The 22120-nt window shown below is 42.5% G+C and overlaps 1 protein-coding gene across 1 annotated transcript in view; it reads left to right on the top strand.

Annotated features, from left to right (window-relative positions):
* Positions 1-20231, top strand: part of LOC145398382 (uncharacterized) — an 83507-nt gene extending 63276 nt beyond the window's left edge. Inside the window, exons 8-12 of the mRNA XM_080271259.1 lie at positions 6422-6511; positions 6973-7005; positions 9205-9309; positions 18123-18266; positions 19927-20231. Coding sequence (XP_080127385.1) covers positions 6422-6511; positions 6973-7005; positions 9205-9309; positions 18123-18259 — 365 coding nt within the window. The 3' untranslated portion in view covers positions 18260-18266; positions 19927-20231. The remainder of the gene's footprint in view (positions 1-6421; positions 6512-6972; positions 7006-9204; positions 9310-18122; positions 18267-19926) is intronic.
* The last annotated feature ends 1889 nt before the right edge of the window (positions 20232-22120 follow it).

Genomic DNA, 22120 nt, shown 5'->3' with positions numbered 1-22120 from the left:
ATCATCATCATCATCATCATCATACAGACCTCCTTTGCCACTCCAAGGTCAGGTGAGGTAGAGTCCAGAGAGCAAAAAAATAAGTACATATATAAATAAAATAAAACAGAATGAGATATTAGCCCCAGTTGGCACAAGGGAATGGGCTACACTTTCATTCACTCACATGCTAGCCCTCGGAATCCTGACTCCACCTGATTAAAATTACCAACTCCCCATCTTGAACACCAGTGTATATCGAGATTAACGATACAGTATGATGCTAATCGCGATGAGGAGTGTACTGCTGTTTGCTCTACCTTTAACTTGGCCTGAAATTGCCGTCGCTCCGTCCAGAATGCTGAGTTACTATAGTCTGTTTGATTGACCTGTGCAGCTGAGATGTATGGGGCAAGTAGGATGTGTTTGATTCGCGGCTGCTGATTGGCCGCCGATGATGTCACTGAAGTACATGCTGGCATGTATTGTAGTGCAACATGCGGACGTAGATGTACAACGTGCATGGATGTAGTCCAACATGTGAACGTGGGTGTACACCGTGGGTGCATAATTTACTTCAAATGCCACTCATCGCTTTTTAAAACTTTATAATCAGCTTTAATTTTCTCTGATTACAGTAAACTTTTTAAGCTAATTTTGACCTCTTTAGCTTCGGAAATTATTCCATATTTAACCTGGCTGCTTATATTGCAGGCAATATAAAAATATAAATGTATATGTGTTAAAATAAGAAGAGCTGTAGATTGACATCATTGGCGGCCAATCAGCAGCCGCGAATCAAACACACCCTACTCTCTCCATGCATCACAGCTGCACAGGGCAATCAAATAGGCTATAGTCACAAAGAAGTCCAATGGAATAACTACAGCTCTTCATCCATCCAAAGCACTTTTTCATAACTAATCTCTTCCATCTTAACAAGTCCCACATTTTCGTCCTTTTGCAGCTTAATTTCCGTAGCTCAGTGGTAGAACAAGACAATACTATGGCTTTACACCCTCTCCATAGTACCAGTAAAACGCCTTTGTCGGCGAGGTACGAGAGAGGCCACTTAAATCCGAAAGCATTGAAATGTGGCCTTACACCCCGAGGCTGCCTTGAGTATATTGATGGCTGTCTACCTACCAAGTTTACACCCTGAGGCTGCCTTGAGTATATTGATGGCTATCTACCTACCAAGTTTACACCATGAGGCTGCCTACAGTATATTGATGGCTGTCTACCTACCAAGTTTACACCCCGAGGCTGCCTACAGTATATTGATGGCTGTCTACCTACCAAGTTTACACCCAGAGGCTGCCTACAGTATATTGATGGCTATCTACCTACCAAGTTTCATGCCTTTACCACAAACTGTCTGGCCTGTGACCCTCTTTCCAAGATTTTCGACATGCTGCACTTAGCGTGTGTCGCGTGCCACGTGCACCGCCCGAGTGTGATGAAACCTGTCAAAAACAAATCTTTGAGAATGGGGCTATCATATGCTGCAAACCACGCAGTGATCTGCCCTGTGGTTGCTGAGATGCAAGCTTCTCAAAAGCGTTATGGTCGGGCCAGGTCAGGCAGGGTCAGTTTGAGCCGGGCCGGGTTGGGCAGCTCACATGTGCCACTACTTGACGAGAGACTCGCGGGGGCTTCGTCCTCGCCCGTAATTATATCCTCTTGATAACCTGTTGCTAAATCTCCGCATTCATGAAGGACAGAATTAAAATTTATGCCTATTTCAAGTGACCAAATTAGTTGTAGCTGTTGTAGCCCCAGGTTCTGAAATGTGAACCCGGTGGACTGCAGGCTTAAATTCCCCTTCTGCAGTCCGCCATCCTCCTTTCGTGAGACAGGGAAGTAGCTGAGGGACGTTTGCCTAACCAGGTAATTGAGCCCCTGGTTATATTGGTGCCACCACATGGAGCCATCCCCCTCCAGCAACGCTGTAACTCACTCTAACACATACAAGTGGCCACACTGGACGCGGGCGGGTGCTGGCCAGAACTTATATGGATTACAGTGATAGCTCCCACCCGCACCAGCAAGCATTTGGTGCCGACGCCGCCTATGAATTCAGCCGTGAATTTGAGGAAGAAGTGAACGTACTTTTGTGTTTGCATGTTGCGAGGCTGCCTTCGTTTGGTGCTACTGTTATAACTGGGTTGCCCTGCTGCCCGGTTAAACAAATCCCTCCCTCTCCCGGGAAAGGAGGATTGTGGACTGCAGGAGAAGGGTAATCTCAGTCTGCAGTCCACTGAGTTTACCTCCATAGAGCTTGGGGTGGCATTAAAAAAAAAAAAAGTAGTGGTAGTAGTAGTAATAATAATAATAATAATAATAATAATATTAATAATAAAATAATAATAATAATAATAATAATAATAATAATAATAATAGTAATAATAATAATAATAATAAAGTAGATTTGCAGATTCTTTCTGTATATCCAGATAATACATGGCAATTCCATATGCAGTCCTCCGATATGTATCCCAATCTCAATGAAATCCATGTGCTCACTTTCCCAATTTTGACAGCTTTTTTTTTGGGGGGAGGGGGCCTAACCCCCAAGAATCACTGGAAGGGTCATGCTTCCCAAATATCGCATTACAGAAGAGAATCCATTGTACAACATATACCGTACTAAGATATCAGTCATATCTGCAGTCCTTTAACAAAATCTTTAGAGACGATTTTCCTGAGGAGCGCTAACCCTCTATCAATCATGGTTAGAAAACTGTATATAGTGGAAGACCTTCTCGGTAACCAAACGAACGCACCTGGAAAATATCATTCAAATCTTTCCCCTATTTCTGATCATTTATTTATTGCACTACGGATGAGAGTCCATTGTACGACATGCGCCAAGATATTAAAACCATATCTGTCCTCCTTTCACTATTTCTGAGAGTTTTTTATTTAGTGAGTGTGCTGACTCCCTCTTGAATTAATGGTCGGAGAAATGTGTTTAGTGGAAGACCTTTGAAGGAACAGAGTAACTCACCTGGGAAGCTTTATTCAGGTCTTTCTCCTTTTTTTTTTTTTTTTTTTTTTTTTTTTTGAAGGAGGTTGACCCACCCCCTCCCCCCAAGAAATCTTTCTCCAGTCTCTGGTCTTTTTTTGGCAGGGGGTTGACCCATCCAAGAATCATTGGGGAGGAGTCACCCTCCCCAAATAGTGATGTGTAGTGTCTCCTCGTGCATTCAGAGAATATATCAAAACTGCGATGTGTATGCAAATTACTTTGAAAGCCTTGTGCTCCCTCCCCCCTTTCTTTTTTTGGAAGAGGGCAGACCCAAACATGGATCACTAGGGGTTCACGCTCTCAGAATATTGCAGATGAGAGTCCATTGTACAACTTGTATCAAGATACCAGAGCCATAGCTGTCCTCCTTCCCCTATTTTGTATAATTTTATGTTTTGGAGGGGCTGATCCCATTAAAAAAAAATGGTGAAAATTTTAAAATGGTGGTTGGCATTATCAAATAACCAACCGAACTCACTACAGAAATTTCGCTGAATCTGTCTGTTAACTTTCCCTTTATTCTTATCATTACCTCCCCAAGAATCACTGGGTGGATCACGCTTCCCAAATACCACATTACGGATAAGAGTCCATTGTACAACTTATACTACGATATCAAAGCCACATTTGCCTTCCCCTCATTATATCTGAGAATTTTAAATTTGGCTTGGGAGGCTGAGTCCTCTAAAATTAATGGTTGGTAATTGCATATACTGTAGTTCGTTTCCAGGAACCTGACGAACGCCCCTGAGAAGTTTCACTGAAAGCCATCTGCTCACGTTTCTTTATTTTTGGCCATTTCTACTTTTTAGAGGGGGGCTGATCCCCCAGAGCGGGGGTCACGCTCCTCAATGAAATATCGCATTACGAATAAGAATCCATGGTAAATATCGGTTTTCTGCCCTTACAGCTTTTTCCCATGAAACTTAGGTTTTTCTGGTGGATTTTGATGTGATTCATTCAATTTTGAGCATCATTTCCGTCGGAAATAACCAGATTTTGATATATGACCCCCCCCCATCCCCCTGCAATAATGGGGGATCTTTGGGGAATCGGGGGTTTTAGGGAGGAAAGAAACACAGAAAATGGTCATTTCCGACTGAAATGAAGCTGAAAATTGAATGAATCATACCAAAAACCATCGGAAAAACCTACGGTAGGTTTCGTGGGTAAAATACGAAGCTCAAACTTATCCTAACCTAAAACCTAACCGAACCGAACCTAACCTAACCTAACCTAAAACCTAACCTAACCTAACCTAACCTAACCTAACCTAACCTAATCCAACCTAACCAAACCTAACCTAACCTAACCTAACCTAATCCAACCTAACCTAACATAACCTAATCCAACCTAACCTAACATAACCTAATCCAACCTAACCTAACCTAACCTAACCTAACATAACCTAATCCAACCTAACATAACATAACCTAATCCAACCTAACCTAACCTAACCTAACCTAACATAACCTAATCCAACCTAACATAACCTAATCCAACCTAACCTAACCTAATCCAACCTAACCAAACCTAACCTAACCTAATCCAACCTAACCTAACCTAATCCAACCTAACCTAACCTAATCCAACCTAATCCAACCTAACCTAATCCAACCTAACCTAACCTAACCTAATCCAACCTAACCTAACCCAAACTGAAAGTAACCTACTATTCAATCCTTACATTTTCTTACCTTACTCGTCAGATAGGGACACTGAACATGGTGGGGCAAAACACCGTGGGACCTAAGAAATTCAATGCTGGAATCGTTGTTTTCAAAACACCTTTGAAAAATGCGACCGGGATCCGAGGGACACCTGCTGCACTGGACCCCTATTTTTTCTGTGATTTTGAAATGAAAGTGGGAGGTAGTGGAGGGAGCAGTGCAAACGCTGACTGGCTGTAGGTGGTCTGGTGACGGCTGTGATTGGCTTGCATCTCGCCGGCGTCGAGAGCTCAGTTTGAACCGAATTTCGTTGAGCTAGCAAGTCATCCTAGCTGGGTCGGAAGGAGGAGGGTGGGATGGGGACACCCAAATATTATTATATCTTCCTTAATTGCGACGGAAGTGTATAAGGAAAATGTTGATAAACTTGAAGGGATGAGGGTGTCGAACATAAAATTCGTGGGAATGATTATGGGCTGAGAACCGATATTATCCGAATTCATTATACAACAAACACTACGATATTAAACTAGATGCCTTCGTTTCATTATTTATGAGATTTTTATTTGGCTGGGGGTGGGAGCTGACCCCCTAAAAATCGTGGTTAGAAACCTGTATATAGTGAGTATACAGTGGAAAACCTTTCCAGAAACCCGACGAACACACCTGCGAAGTTTCATTCAGATCTATCAAATAGCCTAGGAGGAGTTAAGCACACACACACACACACACACACACACACACACACATTGGGTATAGCGCTACGGTACAGGGTGCGTTGCCGAAAATGATAGCCTATCATCCTGGTTCACCATTATCATCACTGGTGGAGGCGGTGGCTGAATCGGTAGAGAGGCGGCATGCAGTCCTAATGGACACAGGTTCGAATCCCGGCTGGGGCAGGGAATAGTTTAAGGATTTGATTTTCAAAAAAGCAGACTTTACTGATCTACCAGATGACCCGCCGACATTTCATAAAAATACCCCCGCTAATACCAATACACCAGGCCTGTAAGAGACAGCCCTAGCATGTATTCAGTATGGATGGTGGGTGTTAGCGCAGAAGTGGTGACATGTAGAGATGTAGGAGGACTACTGGGGCCCAAGGAGGACTATTGGGACTTGGGAATAGGTCCTGAAGCTTCTGTCCAGGGTCGGACACATTAAAAAAAAAAAAAAATCATCATCTAGTCCTGTGTTGCCCCATGAGGGACGTAGGAGCCCGGGGCTAGGCAAGTTGGTCCTGACATTTAAGATGAGAGTGACCAGCCTCACTCATACCTGAGTGGCATTACGTGAGCAATAAATCCCAACCATCCCTTGGATACAAACCTTCACCGGCTCAATCCGACTGGAGCGCCGTAATTACCCACTAAACCATCAGGCGCTAAAATTTGGTTATATGGTTACCACCCAGCCTAGTAAATGGTTTCCTGGTGTACAGGAAACCATTTGGCTTGTCACTCAGTGTAGAGTCACCCACAGGCAGAAGGAAGAGGAAAGAATGAAGGAAAGAAAGACAGAAGAGGAAGGAAGGGAAGAAGAAAGGAAAAGAGGAAAGGGTAGTCACCCGAGAGTAGCACTACATCGAATGAGTGGATGGTGAGCGCCCCCACCTACCATTAAATAATAATAATAACAATACCACCACCACCACCACTAATAATAATAATAATAATAATAATAATAATAATAATGATACTAGTACCACTACTACTACTGTACCCTATCTCCCACACAGACGTCCCCGAGGATGCACAACAACCACTGGAATTAACTCGCTTCTTTGGGCTTAATCGTCCCTCTGCTCAAGACGCCAGAAACACATTCTGTGAGTCTCTCTCTCTCTCTATCTCTCTCTCTTTCTCTCTCTCTCATAGAAGTGAAATACGTAATTAACTTTGTCTCTAAATTCGATCATCTGATATACACATGTTTCTTTGCCTTTTTACTTTGCCTCAGCACATGCATTCATCATCCATGTATCTATGTCTGTCTATCGATCTATCTATTACCTGTCTATCTGTGTCTATTTGTCTATGTATCAATCTGTTTATCTATCTATTATATATGTTCAATTTTTTTGTCCATCTCTCTATAGGCTATGTTTGTCTGTCTAGGTATCTGCCTGTATATTAAACGATTGTATTGTTTGTATCTTATGGATATAACTTTGCTATCCACATCATATTGCAGCATAGCTCTTGAAGCATTTTCTCTTCCTCTGAGAAGGGTAAACTTAGACGAATCCGCATTAATATACTCACTAATCACTGTCATTGTTTTTCGCAGGTAGCAGAGCAAACAGCTTCCTGGTGTGGGCAAGTAAGTTATTGTACAGTATATCATTATTAGAAGGTACCGAGAGCCGTTCTGCGACAGTACTGTACACTTGCTTTAGTCTTCAAATTGGGGGGAGGGAGGAGATAAAATATATATAATCAGTAAGAAGCCCATTTTTGCACATAACGAGCGAGCAAGCGTTTGTAATGTTTCCCCCATTGCACAGAGTTATGATGCGATAGTGGTTTTGTGAATCATAAAACCCAAAATTGAATCGATCGACCTACCATCTCGGGGGAAAAAAATCACTCCAGCTTCATTAAGTAAAAAGTTTTAAGCCTCTGAAAAGTGTGACTGTCGGGCAGGGCCGAGCGCTCTCTCTCTCTCTCTCTCTATCTCTCTCTCTCTCTCTCATATAATTGGTCATCCAGCCATATTGACACCGTCTGATTGAGTGCCTCGAGAAAAGAATTCATCTTCACACCTTCTTCATCCACCCAAATAAAATAAGTTATTACGCTAGGTTAACGATAGGTTAGGTTAGGTTAGGTTAGGTTAGGTTGGTTTAATGTCAAAACACGGATTTTCTTATGGCCTTTTACTTTATTAAGCCAAATTGCTTCATCTATCCCCGAGCGAGGGCGCCATATTGCCCAATCATTTCTCGCTGAACTCCCTGCGACGTTGCCAATACTACTGTTGTACCCGAAGAAAAAATAAATAAATAAAACGTTGCCCGGACCGCTAACTGTAGTTTTCCGTCCATACATCTACAATTAAACTCTCTCTCTCTCTCTCTCTCTCTCTCTCTCTCTCTCTCTCTCTCTCTCTCTCTCTCTCTCTCTCTCTCTCTCGTAATCATAGCAGTTATAACATTTTGAGTTCCACTGAATGTCAAGGTGATAACAAGCCATGTATTGATTTTCATTCACCTGGCCAAAAATAAACATCTCAATCCTGAATGACCAGGTATAATAACAGTTTAGCACTAGAAATACGATGTTAGGGGGAAGTGATATGCAAAGGACGTACGTATAATTGCAATGCAAGAATGTCTTATTTTAGGACTGAGCTACGTGAAATAGGTACAAATGGAAAAAATGAACTAAGATAAAGTGGAAAAAAATAAAATGGGGGGGGAGGTGTCCATTGAGGTATGAGAAATAATCAGAAAATGGCAAAAAATCTAGGCCAAGTTAATATGAAAAATGAACAGGAATAGATTCGCCTTTTTCTCTCACTGAACTACGTGATATTAACGGTAACAGGACAGTCTAGACCAAGTTAAGGGGAAACAAAGGAACATAGTAATATTGTCTTGTCTGTCACTGAGCTTCGTTATACTAAATGCAAATGGACGAAAACTAGGCCAAGTTAAGGCTACAAGTTTACTAAATTAGATTTTTCAATCACTGAACTACATGAAAATCAATGCAAATGGACGAAAAATCTTGGCCAAGTTAAGGGGAAAAGAACATAGTAATGGCACTGTCTCTCTTAACCACTGAATTGCGTAAAATATTCAGCAAATGGACGAAACTCTGGGCAACGTTAGGGTGAGAGGATATAACCATCCACTCAGGCATAGTTATCGCCCGCCTTTAGCAAGGCGAAGCGATATAGTTTTTGTCAGTGTGTGTCTGTATATGTGTGCATGTGTGTATATTTTTGTTGCCAATATATCCTGAAAATTTGTGGAGTAACTTTCATCAAACCTTCAGGAAATAGCAACTATCTGGATGTGCAGAAGCCTGTTACATTTGGTGAGGATTTGATCGAAGACGACTGAATGCCAGCCACCATATATTTCTTTATATGGATTGGCTTTTTGTGAAAATCGGTGACTGAATTCCATAGAGTTTAGCGTATTTCCTTCATATTTGGTTTGCAGGTAGCTTGTACCTTAGCCAACAACATATTTCGGCTGGTAATCAGCATTCGGACCCCAAATGCTTTTGTTTCATTTAATATGGATTGGCTTCTTGTTAAACATGGTGACTGAATTCTGTAACGTTTTGCGAACTTTCTTCAGATTTGGTTTGTAGGTAGCTTGTACCTTAGCCAGCAACATATTTTGGCGTGCGATTAGCATTCGACCCCCCGAATGTTTTTTTTTTTTTTTTTTTTTTTTCATATAACTAGGGCGAAGGTAAGTGAACTATAGCTACCTCTGTTGTCGTGCCTTACTATAGTTAAGTCATTTTCACCTGTCAGATTTCTAACACTATGTCCATATGACAGGTGGACTTCTGAACGGCACGAGTATCACAGCCATGTCCGACGAGCAGGTGCTCGTCACCATGCTGAACGCGCTCTGTGGCAGGAGTGCACGGGACCTCTACGTGGGTAAGGCAGTAGTGCTGTAACAGTTGTGGTGGTGGTGCTGCTGGTTGTGGTGGTATTACTGTATTCTTATCAAGCCTGCAAAGCCCCATGGTATCATTTTCGGCAACGCTCCATCACAATTGCTCTGTTTTCAGGCTGTGTGTGTGTGTGTGTGTGTGTGTGTGTGTGTGTGTGTGTGTGTAAGCGTTCACCAAGCCACTTGCTACTTTGACGGACACAAGGGGTGCTGTGGTTGAACAAGTGTCGCACACTATAGTCGCGGCGCGTGACTCTGAGGTTGTTATTATCGTGCCTTGGCAACCTACCGTTCAAAAGTGCCTCTCATTTCGTGTATAATATGAGACGCATGTGATTCGTGTATAATATGTTCGTGTATAATGATATTCGTGTATGATATATTCGTGCATAATAATATGATTCGTGCATAATAATATGATTCGTGTATAATATGATACGAAATCAGACGCACTTTTCAGTGGTAAGTTGCCAGGGTATGATAATGACACCCTCAGAGCTGTACGCAGCGACGATAGTATGCTTGCACCCAATCGGCTTAAGGCGGGCCGATTACACTTGGTTCACAGACTACACACACATCCAAAGCCACTACAACACTACGGTCACACTCACAAGCACTTCTCACCCTACATACAATCTCTATCAGACAGCCTAAGCCACTTGGTAGAGATACATTGGCTGTATCGTCCCTGCTTCGGTAGGGATAGGCCGGTCCTGCAGTGGACCTCAACGGCTGAGGATAATATATATATATATATATATATATATATATCTATATATATATATATATATATATATATATATATATATATATATCCACTGCTGAACAAAGGCTTCCCCCAGCCTTCTCCACGAATTCCTTGACTGAGCCAATCTTTGCCACGTTTTTCCTGCAAATTTCTCTATCTCATCCCTCCACCTCCTGTTTGGTCTTTTTCTCCTACGCATACAATCTCTTGGTGTCCAGTCAGTCAACCTCTTGCTCCATCGGTTATCCCTTATTCTTGCTACATGGCCTGCCCACCTCCATTTCTGTTCTTTTATAACTTCTATAATATCTTTTATTTTAGTCTGCTTTCTCACCCAAGTTGATCTTTTCCTGTCTCTTAAAGATATTCCCAACATTGACCTTTCCATTGCTCTCTGAGAACGAATTAATTTATTTTCCATTGATTTTGTCAGTTTCCAGGTCTCACAACCATACGTCATAGCTGGAATTATACATTCGTTACATACTTTTCGTTTCATACAAACTGTCAAGCTACTTTTCATAATGTCTCTATGTTTACCGAAAGCTTTCCATCCAATTGTAATGCGTCTTTTTATTTCGCTATCATTATCTTTCGTTAATTTTAGTATTTGTCCCAGGTAATTGTATTCCTCGACTTCTTCAAGAATTTCTCCACTTGTTCTGATGACGCTCTTTGGTGTTTGAGGATTAAACATTAGTTTTACTTCGGTTCATCTTTAGCCCTACTTTGAGACTTTCTCTGTTCAGGCCATTTAACATTTCTTGCAATGTCTCTGCTGTTTCTGAGATAAGGACAGTGTCATCTGCAAATCTTAAATGGTTTAGCTTTTCTCCATCGATGTTCACTCCTTTGTTTTCCCAGTCTAGCTTTCTGAAAATACTTTCTAGGCATGCTGTAAATAATTTTGGTGAAATTGTATCTCCCTGACGCACGCCATTCTCAATCTTAATTTTTTCTGAGTCCTTATGTAATTTAACTGTAGCAGTTCCCTCTTTATATATGTTTTCGAGCAGTTTTACAATGTTCTCATTCACTCCTTGTTCTCGCAATGAATTTATAATTGCTATGTGCTCCACTGAGTCGAAAGCCTTTTCGTAATCAACAAAACCTAAGCACAGTGGTTTATTATATTCTATAGTTTTCTCAATTAGCTGATTCATTGTATGTAGATGATCAATGGTCGAATACCCGCTTCGGAATCCTGCCTGTTCACGAGGTTCGTTTTCCTCCAGATTTGTAGTTATTCTGTTTGTAAGGACTTTAGTGAAGAGTTTGTAAATGACTGATAGCAAGCTAATGATGGGTCGATAGTACTAAGGTCTTTTGAGTCACCCTTTTTGTAAAGTAAAATAACTATTGTATTACACCATGTTTTGGGAATTTTCTTTCTTTTTATACATTGTGTAAATAAGTGGGCAAGCCTAGTTTGTACTTCTACTCCTGCATCCATCAGTAAATCTGTTACTATTCCATCTTCTCCCGGAGCCTTCCCTCTTTTCATATTTTTGAGAGAATTATTTACTTCGTCTGGTGTTACCGCAGGTATTTTACTTGTGTCAGCTGAAAAGTTAGCTATTGGTACTACTGTCTTTGATGCATACAGTTCTTTGTAAAATTCTTCAACATCTTATCTCTGCATTTAATGATTTCACCGTTTTTGTCTTTTAGTGATGTCATTTGTTGCTTTCCAAGTGCCATTTTACTTCGGACCTGTTTCAGACTTTTTCCTTCTTTGATGGTTTCTTTTATTTGATCCATGTTTCTCTTTCTTTTTTCTTCTCCTTGTCTTTTGTTGATAAGTTTATTTAATTCCGCTCGTTCTATTTTATCTTTCTTTGTTTTTACTTTCATTTCCTTTCATTTTTTCATATGCTCGTGTCTTTTCTGAATACCTCTTGGCTTTGGTTGTATTAGGTTTTCCTACTGCCTCTGCTGATTCTTTTAGCACTTTTATTAGTCTGTCATTCAGCTCACCAATGTCACATTCAGCATAACTGAGAGCCTGAAATCTGTTCCTTATTTCCAACTGAAAGGCTGCTTTGTTTTCATTGACTTTTATTGGGCTTATCTTTTCATCTTTAATATATATATATATATATATATATATATATATATATATATATATATATATATATATATATATATATATATATACAGTATAGCAACGTTGGGTCTGGTTAGTACTTGGATGGGTGACCACCTGGGAACACCAGATTCTGTTGGCATCCCTATGTGTCAAGTGGGGTTGGTGGAGGATTAGTGCCCCTCCCTGTAAAACAACTCTAAGCCGTTGGCCACCCCGTTTGGGATACATGGCGTCTGGCAATGAATGAAATATATATAGATAGATAGATAGATAGATATTAGATATAGATATATATACAGAGTGTGTATAGGCTATTGCAATAGCAATTTCTGGCGCCGGAGGTCTATTTCGACATCCCAGTGGCCACAGCAGTTCTGGAGATCGCGAGAACGGTATGTCTCTTATGCCACGGATTCATATCGCTTATATACTGGGGAGTTATTGGTTACTCTGACGGAGGTGGTAGGAGTGACATGGGTATAGAGCTTTGTGGGATGGCATCAGCTGTTGAAAGAGTCAGCGTTACCAATACACACACACAATAGTCCGCAAGAATAGACCTCAAAATCATTAGATTATTGCTATATTCCATAAAATGCTGGAATCTCTATAGACAATTGGGTGCACCCCCTACAATATAGAATTGGAAGGCTTAATTCCCGTGAAAATAGCTAGCATTCATATCAACCGATGTCATATTTTCTGCTACTTCAAAGTAATTATTTCTAGAGGTAGCGGTAATTCAGCTACATTGGCAGCACTGCTGGAGCAGCGAGCTGGAGGGTGTGTGCGTGACCCGGGCTGGTAATGATACGAGGCATATAATTATGCCAGCAGGTGTGAGGAACAAATAAGGACCCACTCGGATTTTGTGTGACAGCTTCACCCACACCCACACCCTTGGCCTAACCAACGGAAATTAATAACGTCACCGTAACTGATAAGGTGCGATACCCAAGTGGTCGTACATCACCAGTATACGCTATACGCGCGCGTGCGTGCATCCGTGTGTGTGTGTGTGTGTGTGTGTGTGTGTGTGTGTGTGTGTGTGTGTGTGTAAGAGAGGTTTCTACTTCCGCAATATTTCATCCATCCATCCATCCATCCATCATCCAATCCTACATTGCCCCATGAGGAGCGTAGGAGCCCGGGGCTAGGCAGTTGGTCCGGCATTTAAGATGAGAGTGACCAGCCTCACTCATCCTTGAGTGGCATTACATGAGCAATCAACCCCAACCATTCCTTGGATATAAACCTTCACCGGTTCAATCCGATTGGAGCGCAATAATTACTCACTAAACCACTAGGCGCCAAAATTTGGTTATATGGTTACCACCCAGCCTAGTAAATGGTTTCCTGGTGTACAGGAAGCCATTTGGCTTGTCACTCAGTGTAGAGTCACCCACAGGCAGAAAGAAGAGGAAAGAATGAAGGAAAGAAAGACAGAAGAGGAAGTGTAAAGTTACCCGTAGGCAGAAGGACAAGGAAAGAATGAAGTAAAGGAAGACAGAAGAGGATGGTGGAAAGAAGGATGAAGGAGAGGAAAGGGCAGACACCTGACAGCAGCACTACATCGAGTGAGTGGATGGTGAGCGCCCCCACCTACCACAAATATTTAATCACAACATTTATTCTCTCTCTCTCTCTCTCTCTCTCTCTCTCTCTCTCTCACACACACACACACACACACACACACACACACACACACACACACACACACACACACACACACACACACACACACACACACACACACACACACACACACACAGTGTAGTAAACCTTTTCCTAACTTGGCTTATGATACATACTGTACCGTTTCTTCATAAGTTGTTCGGACTACACGTAATTATCCAGGTGCAAGAAGTACAGCAACCCCCAGCTGGCTGTGAGCGAGAGTATGGAGGGTACCGGGTGGGGTTATGGGGTCGGAGAGAAAAGTGGGGGGGTTTGGGTGGGAATATGGGACAATGAGGAAGGAAGGAGGAGGGGATAGCTCTCCACCGTGCAGTGTTACAAACACTTTAGTCCACGGAAAAGGAAACGAACTTATTCCGACGTCTGTACATCTGAAATGTGAACTCGGTGGACGACTGGCTGAAGTTGCCATTCTCCTGCACTGCACTGTCCTCCTCTCTGGGGATGGGGAGGGGGCTGAGGGGTGTTTGTATAACCAGGCAGCTCCACCACCAGTGATAACAGTGTCACCGCAAATTTCACCTAAGAAAAAAAAAAAAAAAGTCAAGTATTTAAAAAATGACTACACACCCGATGGGTTAAAATGTTGTATTAGTAGGGCTATTACATATATACCAGAGAATTTAATGCACACAACATTCACTGTAGTCAGTTTGTTTACATCTGACGGAACTGGGTCACTCTCTCAACCTGAATACTATGTCGTGATTCCTTGATATCCAGTGTCCCTATTTATAAAGTAGGGATGAATGTCCATTGTTACTACTGCATATCCTTTTTACTCAAACTTGGCCTAAAATTACCCTATCTCCCCTCCTTGAATGCTGAGTTTTAGCAATAGGGTAGCTTTAAAATACGGTGCTGGTCACGAAGAAGTGATATGGAAAGGCTGTAGAGTCATGGTATTGTCTTGCCTTGCTTCTGAACTACATAAAATAGGCTACAAGAGGACCAAAATCTAGGTTAGTAAAGGTGAAACAGTATAGTAACCAAGGAGACTCATTCCTGCTTTAATACTAAGGCTCATCTTGTTTGCCATAGTAGAAGTAGTAGTAGTAGTAGTAGTGGTGGTGGTGGTGGATGTGGTGGTGGTGGTGGTGGTAGTGGCTGCACAAAATATTTACCATATTACTACGACTACTATTACTACTACTACTAATACTAATACTACTACTACCACCAAGGAGAATCACTCCTACTTTATAACTACGGGTCGTCCAGTTTCATGCAACCACCACTTAGTATTCTAGTTGTGACAGTGGCCCAGTTTCCTCAGATGAAGACAGTGGACAAAGTGTATGGAACTACAAATATCATGTACTGAATTTCACCACATGTTATCGTTAAGTCAGTTTGATACACCCGGTAAATATCCTTAGTCCTTATCAGCTCAGTGGACAAGTGTAGTTACTCTAGAGGGTTGACTTGACTAGGAACCAAGGAGGTTCATTCGTACCTCATAACAGGCCCAACGAATTTTATGCAACCACGACTCCGTTTGGACATGTGGAGAGAATGGAAAATGAAAGACTGACTAAGATGGTGCATGTAGGTGAAGTGGAGGGAGGGAGAGGGAGGGGGAGACCGAGGATAAGGTGGAGGGATGGAGTTGAGAGGTATATGAAGGAGGGGAGAGTGAGTTAGTGGGAGGGCAGTCAAATGGTGGGTGACAATGCGACTTGGAGGCGTTTTGTCTGCGGCCACCTTTTGCGGGATTAGGGCGTCGGGCTATAGATAGAGAGACTCTGGTTTTCACTTGTGGGTGACCCAGTTCTCTCACATGAATTCAAACTGTCTATGATAAAGAAACTACTGACATCATTCAGGGCCGTCAGAGTAGCGAATTATCCTTTTAATAATAGTAGTGGTGCTGGAGAGGGACGCCTTCCCGTGGTAGCACCGATATAACTGAGTGAATCCATTGTTCGGTTAGATAAACGTCCCTCATCTCCCTCTCCACCCCTCGATAGGATGATGGTGGACTACCGGAGTATGGCAACTTCAGCCTGCAGTCCACTGGTTTTACATTACCGATCAACCTGGGGCTACAACTGTTACTACCACTATGCTGTTTTTTGCTCTAACATGACCTAGGATTGCTATATGTCCATCTTGAATGTTGAGTTGTAGCAAGAGATTAACACTAGAATGTGGTGCTGGGGAAAAAGACGTACAGTGGGAAGGATGTAGCCTATAACATTATCATTTCCTGCACTGAGCTACAGGGAATAAACACAAATGGAGGAAAATATGTGCCAGCTGAGAGCAAAAGCAGTACAGTAAGAGAATTATCACAATCCCTCAGTGGTGAAAGCTGTGAATCCTAGCTGAGGTCACCTTTTATATCATGAATCTGTAATATATACTGTTCAGTTGATTTGGGGCTAAATTAAAACACTTGACATTGGAATTAAGGAAAAGAATAGCACTAATAATAAGGTGAAATAGACAGAACAATTAGATGGTAGCAGATAGAGTTGCTGGAGAGGTGTGTCTCTTCAAAGCCTGCCAACGCACACGGAGCAAGTAACACTGTAAAATTACAAGCGCCCTCCACACACCATCTACGGTTTGTACAGGACAGGGCGCTGACCAGGAGCCTACATGTGGTGGCGTTGTGCACCTTGGGTGGAGCAGCTGCGGCGTCCACCAGGGAACCAGACTCACATTTCCCTATACTTTGCTGTGGGAAGGACCCTGGTGAGGCACTGTCTATCAAAAGGGCGCACCGGATCCCTACACATTGTATATACCGTACTGTACCCGTAGGACAGCCTCACAGGAGCAGTTGCTTACCTGTGGTCGACGGGTCTGCTTCAGCAGACACACAGGGGTTAAGTAGCAACAATAACAAAATCATTCCTAGTATTATTATCATCGTTATTATTTCATTATTATTATTATTGTTATTATTATTATTATTATTATTATTATTATTATTATTATTATTATTATTATTATTATTATTATGGTGTAAGGGAGGTGAATGCGAGACTGTTAGGTAGAGGTTTAAGTCTGGTGTGAGTGGAATCTAAGTCAGCTGCTGTTTGCACATGATACTGCACTGGTAGCTGATACAAAGGAGAGATTGAAACAACTGGTAGAGGACTTTGGAAGGGTGTGTGAAAGGAGGAAAAAGTGAGTAAATGGGAATTAGAGTAGAGTGATGAAGTGTGCGAGGTTGGTAGACGGTAGGGGGATGAATGTAGCTTTGAATGGTGAGTTGCTTGAGGAGGTGAAGTGTTTTAAGTATTTAGAATCGCATGTTGCTGTGGATGGAACACTAGATGTAGAGGTGAGGTTTAGAATGAATGAAGTAGGAAAGGTGCTGGGAGGAATTAAAGAAATGTTTAGATGTCGTTCGCTTAGAATGGATGTAAAGAGAAGGCTGTATGAGGGTGTTGTGGTACTGACTGTGTTTTATGGGGCAAAAACATGGAATATGGAAGTAGCAGAGAGAAAGAGATTGAATGTAATGGAGATGAGGTGTCTGAAGAGTGTGTGTGGAGTGACGCATATGGATCGAGTGAGAAATGATGAAGTGGGAAGGAGAACTGGAGTTATGCAAGAGAAGGCTGATCGAGTTGAGCAGAGGGTGTTACGGTGGTTTGGGCATATGGAGAGAATCGATGAAAAGAGATTGATGAAAAAGGTAACTGGATCTGATGTGAGAGGTGTAAGGCTGAGAGGAAGACCATGAATAGGATGGATGGACAGTGTGAAGAGAGTGTTAGATGCGAGATGGATGTCTTTGTTGCAAGGAAGAGTGGTTGCGTGTGATCGGGGTGAATGGAGAGAAATAATTGTGAATGCATGAATGGTGACGCGGCCCCGACGGGATGTTCTCCCAGATCTGGTCTTATCACCTGATCGGGTCAGGTGCAGGCAAGGGGATGAGTCCATTATGATGTGGCAGGGGTAAACCAGCTCTGCTGTCGGGCCCTGCTACAGATGTCCCTGGACTGTGCCGCGCCAGTTGACCCTCGTGCGGTATGGTGCGGTGAGGAGCGGTTCCTTCTCCCCTTAGAGGCTAAGATGCGAGTAAATGCGTCTGTGTGGATGAGTATTTTGGCGAGTGTGTCGTCCTGTCTTGACTACCCCTCGTTAGAGGGGAGACGGCCTAGGTATACAGATAAATTGATTACTACTACTACTACTACTACTACCACTATTACTACTACTACTACTACTACTACCACTATTATTATTATTATTATTATTATTATTATTATTATTGTTATTTTATTTATTTTTTCCAGAGCTAGCAGATGATCCAACAATACCCCCGCCTCCTGACGTCAGCGGAGATCCAGACTCCAGCCAGACCCCACCCCCACCCCCCACAGGACCCCCAGCCACCCCACAGTGGTTCATACAGCCTAGAGTGATTGGCTAACACGCAGGTAAGGAGAGAGAGAGAGAGAGAGAGAGAGAGAGAGAGACGTCGTATAGTCTGTTTGATTGACCTGTGCAGCTGAGATGTATGGGGCAAGTAGGGTGTGTTTGATTCGCGGCTGCTGATTGGCCGCCGATGATATCACTGAAATAAAAGTAGGCATGTACTGTAGTGCAACATGCGGACGTGGGTGTACACCGTGGGTGGATGCAGTGCAACATGTGGACGTAGGTGTACACCGTGGGTGGATGCAATGCAACCTGCGGACGTGGGTGTGCACAGTGGGTGGATGTAGTGAAACAAGCGGATGTGGTGTACACCGTGGGTGCATAATTAACTTCAAATGCCACTCATCGCTTTTTAAAACTTTATAATCAGCTTTAATTTTCTCTGATTACAGTAAACTTTTTAAGCTAATTTTGACTTCTTTAGCTTCGGAAATTATTCCATATTTAACCTGGCTGCTTATATTGCAGACAATATAAAAATATAAATGTATATGTGTTAAAATAAGAAGAGCTGTAGATTGACATCATTGGCGGCCAATCAGCAGCCGCGAATCAAACACACCCTACTCTCTCCATGCATCACAGCTGCACAGGGCAACCAAATAAGAATATAAGAACATAAGAAGAGAGGATAACTGCAGTAGGCCGGTTGGCCCATGCTAGGCAGCTCCTAGAAGAGTAACTGAACTACTAGAATGAGATAAGGATAGCAAAGAAGAAGGCTCTCCCCCGCCCTCCAAACCCTCCAGCCGAAGCCGGCAGGAAAAAGTCAGAAAGAACACCACGCCGTATAGAAAAACTGGCGTGGACATTTTACAGGAAAGTGTGAAAGGAGAATAGAGACTATCACAGTGTAACCTGATAAGGGAAAATTATGAATTAGTATTGGTTATAAGATTTTCTTTTTTCTATATCCACCCCTTATTAGTCATATGCTTATCTAGCCTATGCTTGAAACTCTCAATGGAAGAGGCAGCAACTACTTTACTAGGTAGCTAATTCCATAGTAGTGGTAGTTGTTGTACTAACTGTACTGTTATTACAACAACGGCTATTCCTCCGACAACAACAGCAGCTACTACTACTACTACTACTATTAGTGGTGGTTGTGATAAAAGTAGTAGTAGTTGTAGGAGGAGGAGGGGGAGAAGTAGGAGGAGGAGTTGCAGTAGTACTAGTAACAGTAGTAGTAGCAGCAATAGTAGTTGTAGTAGTAGCAGAAGGAGGAGGAGGAGGAGCTGTAGTAGTGGTAGAAGGAGGAGGAGGAGGAGTTGTAATAATAGTTATAATAGTAGTACGGTAGTAGTACTGTAGTAGCAGACGAAGGAGGAGAAGGAGTAGTAGTAGTAGTAGTAGTAGTGAAAGTAGTAGTAGTAATAGGAGGAGGAGGAGTAGGAGTTGTAGTAGTAGCAGCAGTAGTAGAAGCAGTAGTTTTAGCAATAGTACTTGCCACCCCAAGCTCATGCGACCGTAAACCCGGTGGACTGCAGGTCGAAGTTCCCTTTTTATCCACTGCCCACCATCCTCCTCTCGGGGGATAGGGTTGATTTAGGGATCGGCCATATCGGCGCCACCACGGGAAGGCGTCCCTCTCCATCACCAATACTGTCATAAGGCATAGAGAGTTTAACCTCCATTTTCTTTTTTTCTTTTTTTCAGGTGGTGTTGCAGTGGTTACATAGAACACGACATCTGCTGACATAGTACCTGCGGGCTTGGGTTTGTTTTCATCTAAGGGAACTGGGTCACTCACAGTTTAACTACTATGTCTAGGGTACAGAAATTTCAATGAGCTTTTGTTTTGAGGCGAGAATGAGTCTCCTTGATCACAAGTCAGATCGACCCTCCAGTCTGAATTCACTAGGCCATCAACTGAGCTGAGAGGGTTCAGTGATTCTCTCTCTCTCTCTCTCTCTCTCTCTCTCTCTCTCTCTCTCTCTCTCTCTCTCTCTCTCTCTCTCTCTCTCTCTCTCCATATACCTATCTAATCTACTAACATCACCCAGCTAGGTCACCAGCACCCTTGATCCCACCTCACTACCTTCACCCCGTTGCCTCAGCTCACTAGGCTATCTCACCTCCTCTCCATTTCCTTCTGCGATCTCCCTCATCACTCTTTCATTGCCTCAGTGTCAACCTTCTCTTAGTTTCTTCTTGTACCCTAAAAATTATCCTATCACTCCCTCAAAGCTCCGGTGTTCTGGTGGTCAGATTGTTATGAAGATATTCCCATTGCTGTGGTCATTTTTTTTATTCGCTCACTCTTACGACGTATATTAATGCATTTTACTTGTCTTTTATCATGTTCTTTCATGAAATATTTACCAAATTTCAAATTCAAGCATTTGTTTAATATTTTTCTGGTACGGCATTTCCTGTAGTTTTTATGTGTGCAAGCCAATGTTATTTTACTTCCTTGTGAGCTTCAGCCACCTAAGTATTTCTTTCTTTCATCACTGGACGTCAGGGTCTTTACTCGAAGTCATCAGTTAAAGAAATGTGATGAAATAAACTGAAATAAAGCTTGCCAAGAGAAACGGATATTTTATTATTCACATGAAATTTGTCGTCATCGTCGTCATCAACATCAACAACAGCAGCAGCAGTGACAGCAGCAGTGACAGCAAAAGAAGTATTTCTGTTTGTTTCCTTTTACAAACCTCCACACAGATGACCACGACGGAGCCGCTTCAAGCTGCTTTAACCTAACATACCTGTATCACTCTGCCAGACACGCTTCTCTCCCTTCCTTCTCTCTCATCGACATACTGCTCCACTCTCGACTTTCATACCATAACTGGCTTGACATTTCTAGCATTACCGTAAGACTCCTTTTTTCTTTTTTCCCGTCACTTTATTTAAGTACACTCTTTAAGTCAGTCCACATCATTATAATGTTTGCCCTTTTTATGTATCTAGTCATGCATTTTTCCCCATCTGGAGCTAAGAGCCCGGGGACAGCTTATTCAGACCCGACATTAAAGGCGTCGGTGACCAGCCTCGCTCGTCCCTGAGTGACATTACTTAAGCAGTAAACTCCAGCTGTCCCTCGGATGTATACCGTTGTGAGCCCCATCCAGTTAGAGTCCCTTAATCCATTAAACCACCTGGCGACATTTGCTTATATGGCTACCACCCATCGCGCCGAATTATTTCTTGGGTTGTAGAATGCTACTTGGTTTGTCACGTATTGTAGAGTCCCCTCAAGGTCCATATACTCTTAATAATATGCACAGCCATGAGCAAACATTTTCGGACCATCCTCTACCAACACTGCATCCTGCCTTCCATATTTCTCATCCCTCCCCAAACAACAGCCTTTTTATCCTCCTTCGTCGTGAGCATCATAATGTTGCCAGGTTAACAGGAGTTCACGTAACACATTCCATTGCCACAGCCGGCAGAGAAGTGTAGGCCAGCTTTTCCTCACAGATGTACAATATATATGTATCATAGAATACCTAGTTCTACTGCACTCTTCTCAGACGATACAGGAGTTGGAGATGGACGCGTTTATGTGGGTATACAGACGTCCCTCAGCTACTTCCTTGTCCCCCTGAAATGAGGTGCAGGGTAATCTGGGCCTGCAGTTCGATGGGTTCATGTTTCAAATGGACCTGGATTCACAACAACAGACCAAATATTTGTTTTCTTAATGGTTAAATATCTTGCACATGTTTTACTCTAAAAAGGCCTAAAATTGCCATCTTCCCATCTTGAATGTTGGACTGCAATTATAAAGTAATGCTAGAATATAATACCAGTCATGAAGGAGTGGAGTGAAAGTGATGTAGAGCTGTTTGTTTCTTCCGCCGCTGAGACACATGAAATCAGCAGCAAAACTTGAGAATCT

Source organism: Coenobita brevimanus, chromosome 45, assembly GCF_032717465.1.
Source record: "Coenobita brevimanus isolate Jiangsu-jjx chromosome 45, ASM3271746v2, whole genome shotgun sequence".
NCBI classification, from domain to species: Eukaryota; Metazoa; Arthropoda; class Malacostraca; order Decapoda; family Coenobitidae; genus Coenobita; species Coenobita brevimanus.
The sequence above is the reverse complement of the archived record's forward strand: the minus strand, read 5'-3'. Positions and strand labels throughout refer to the sequence as shown.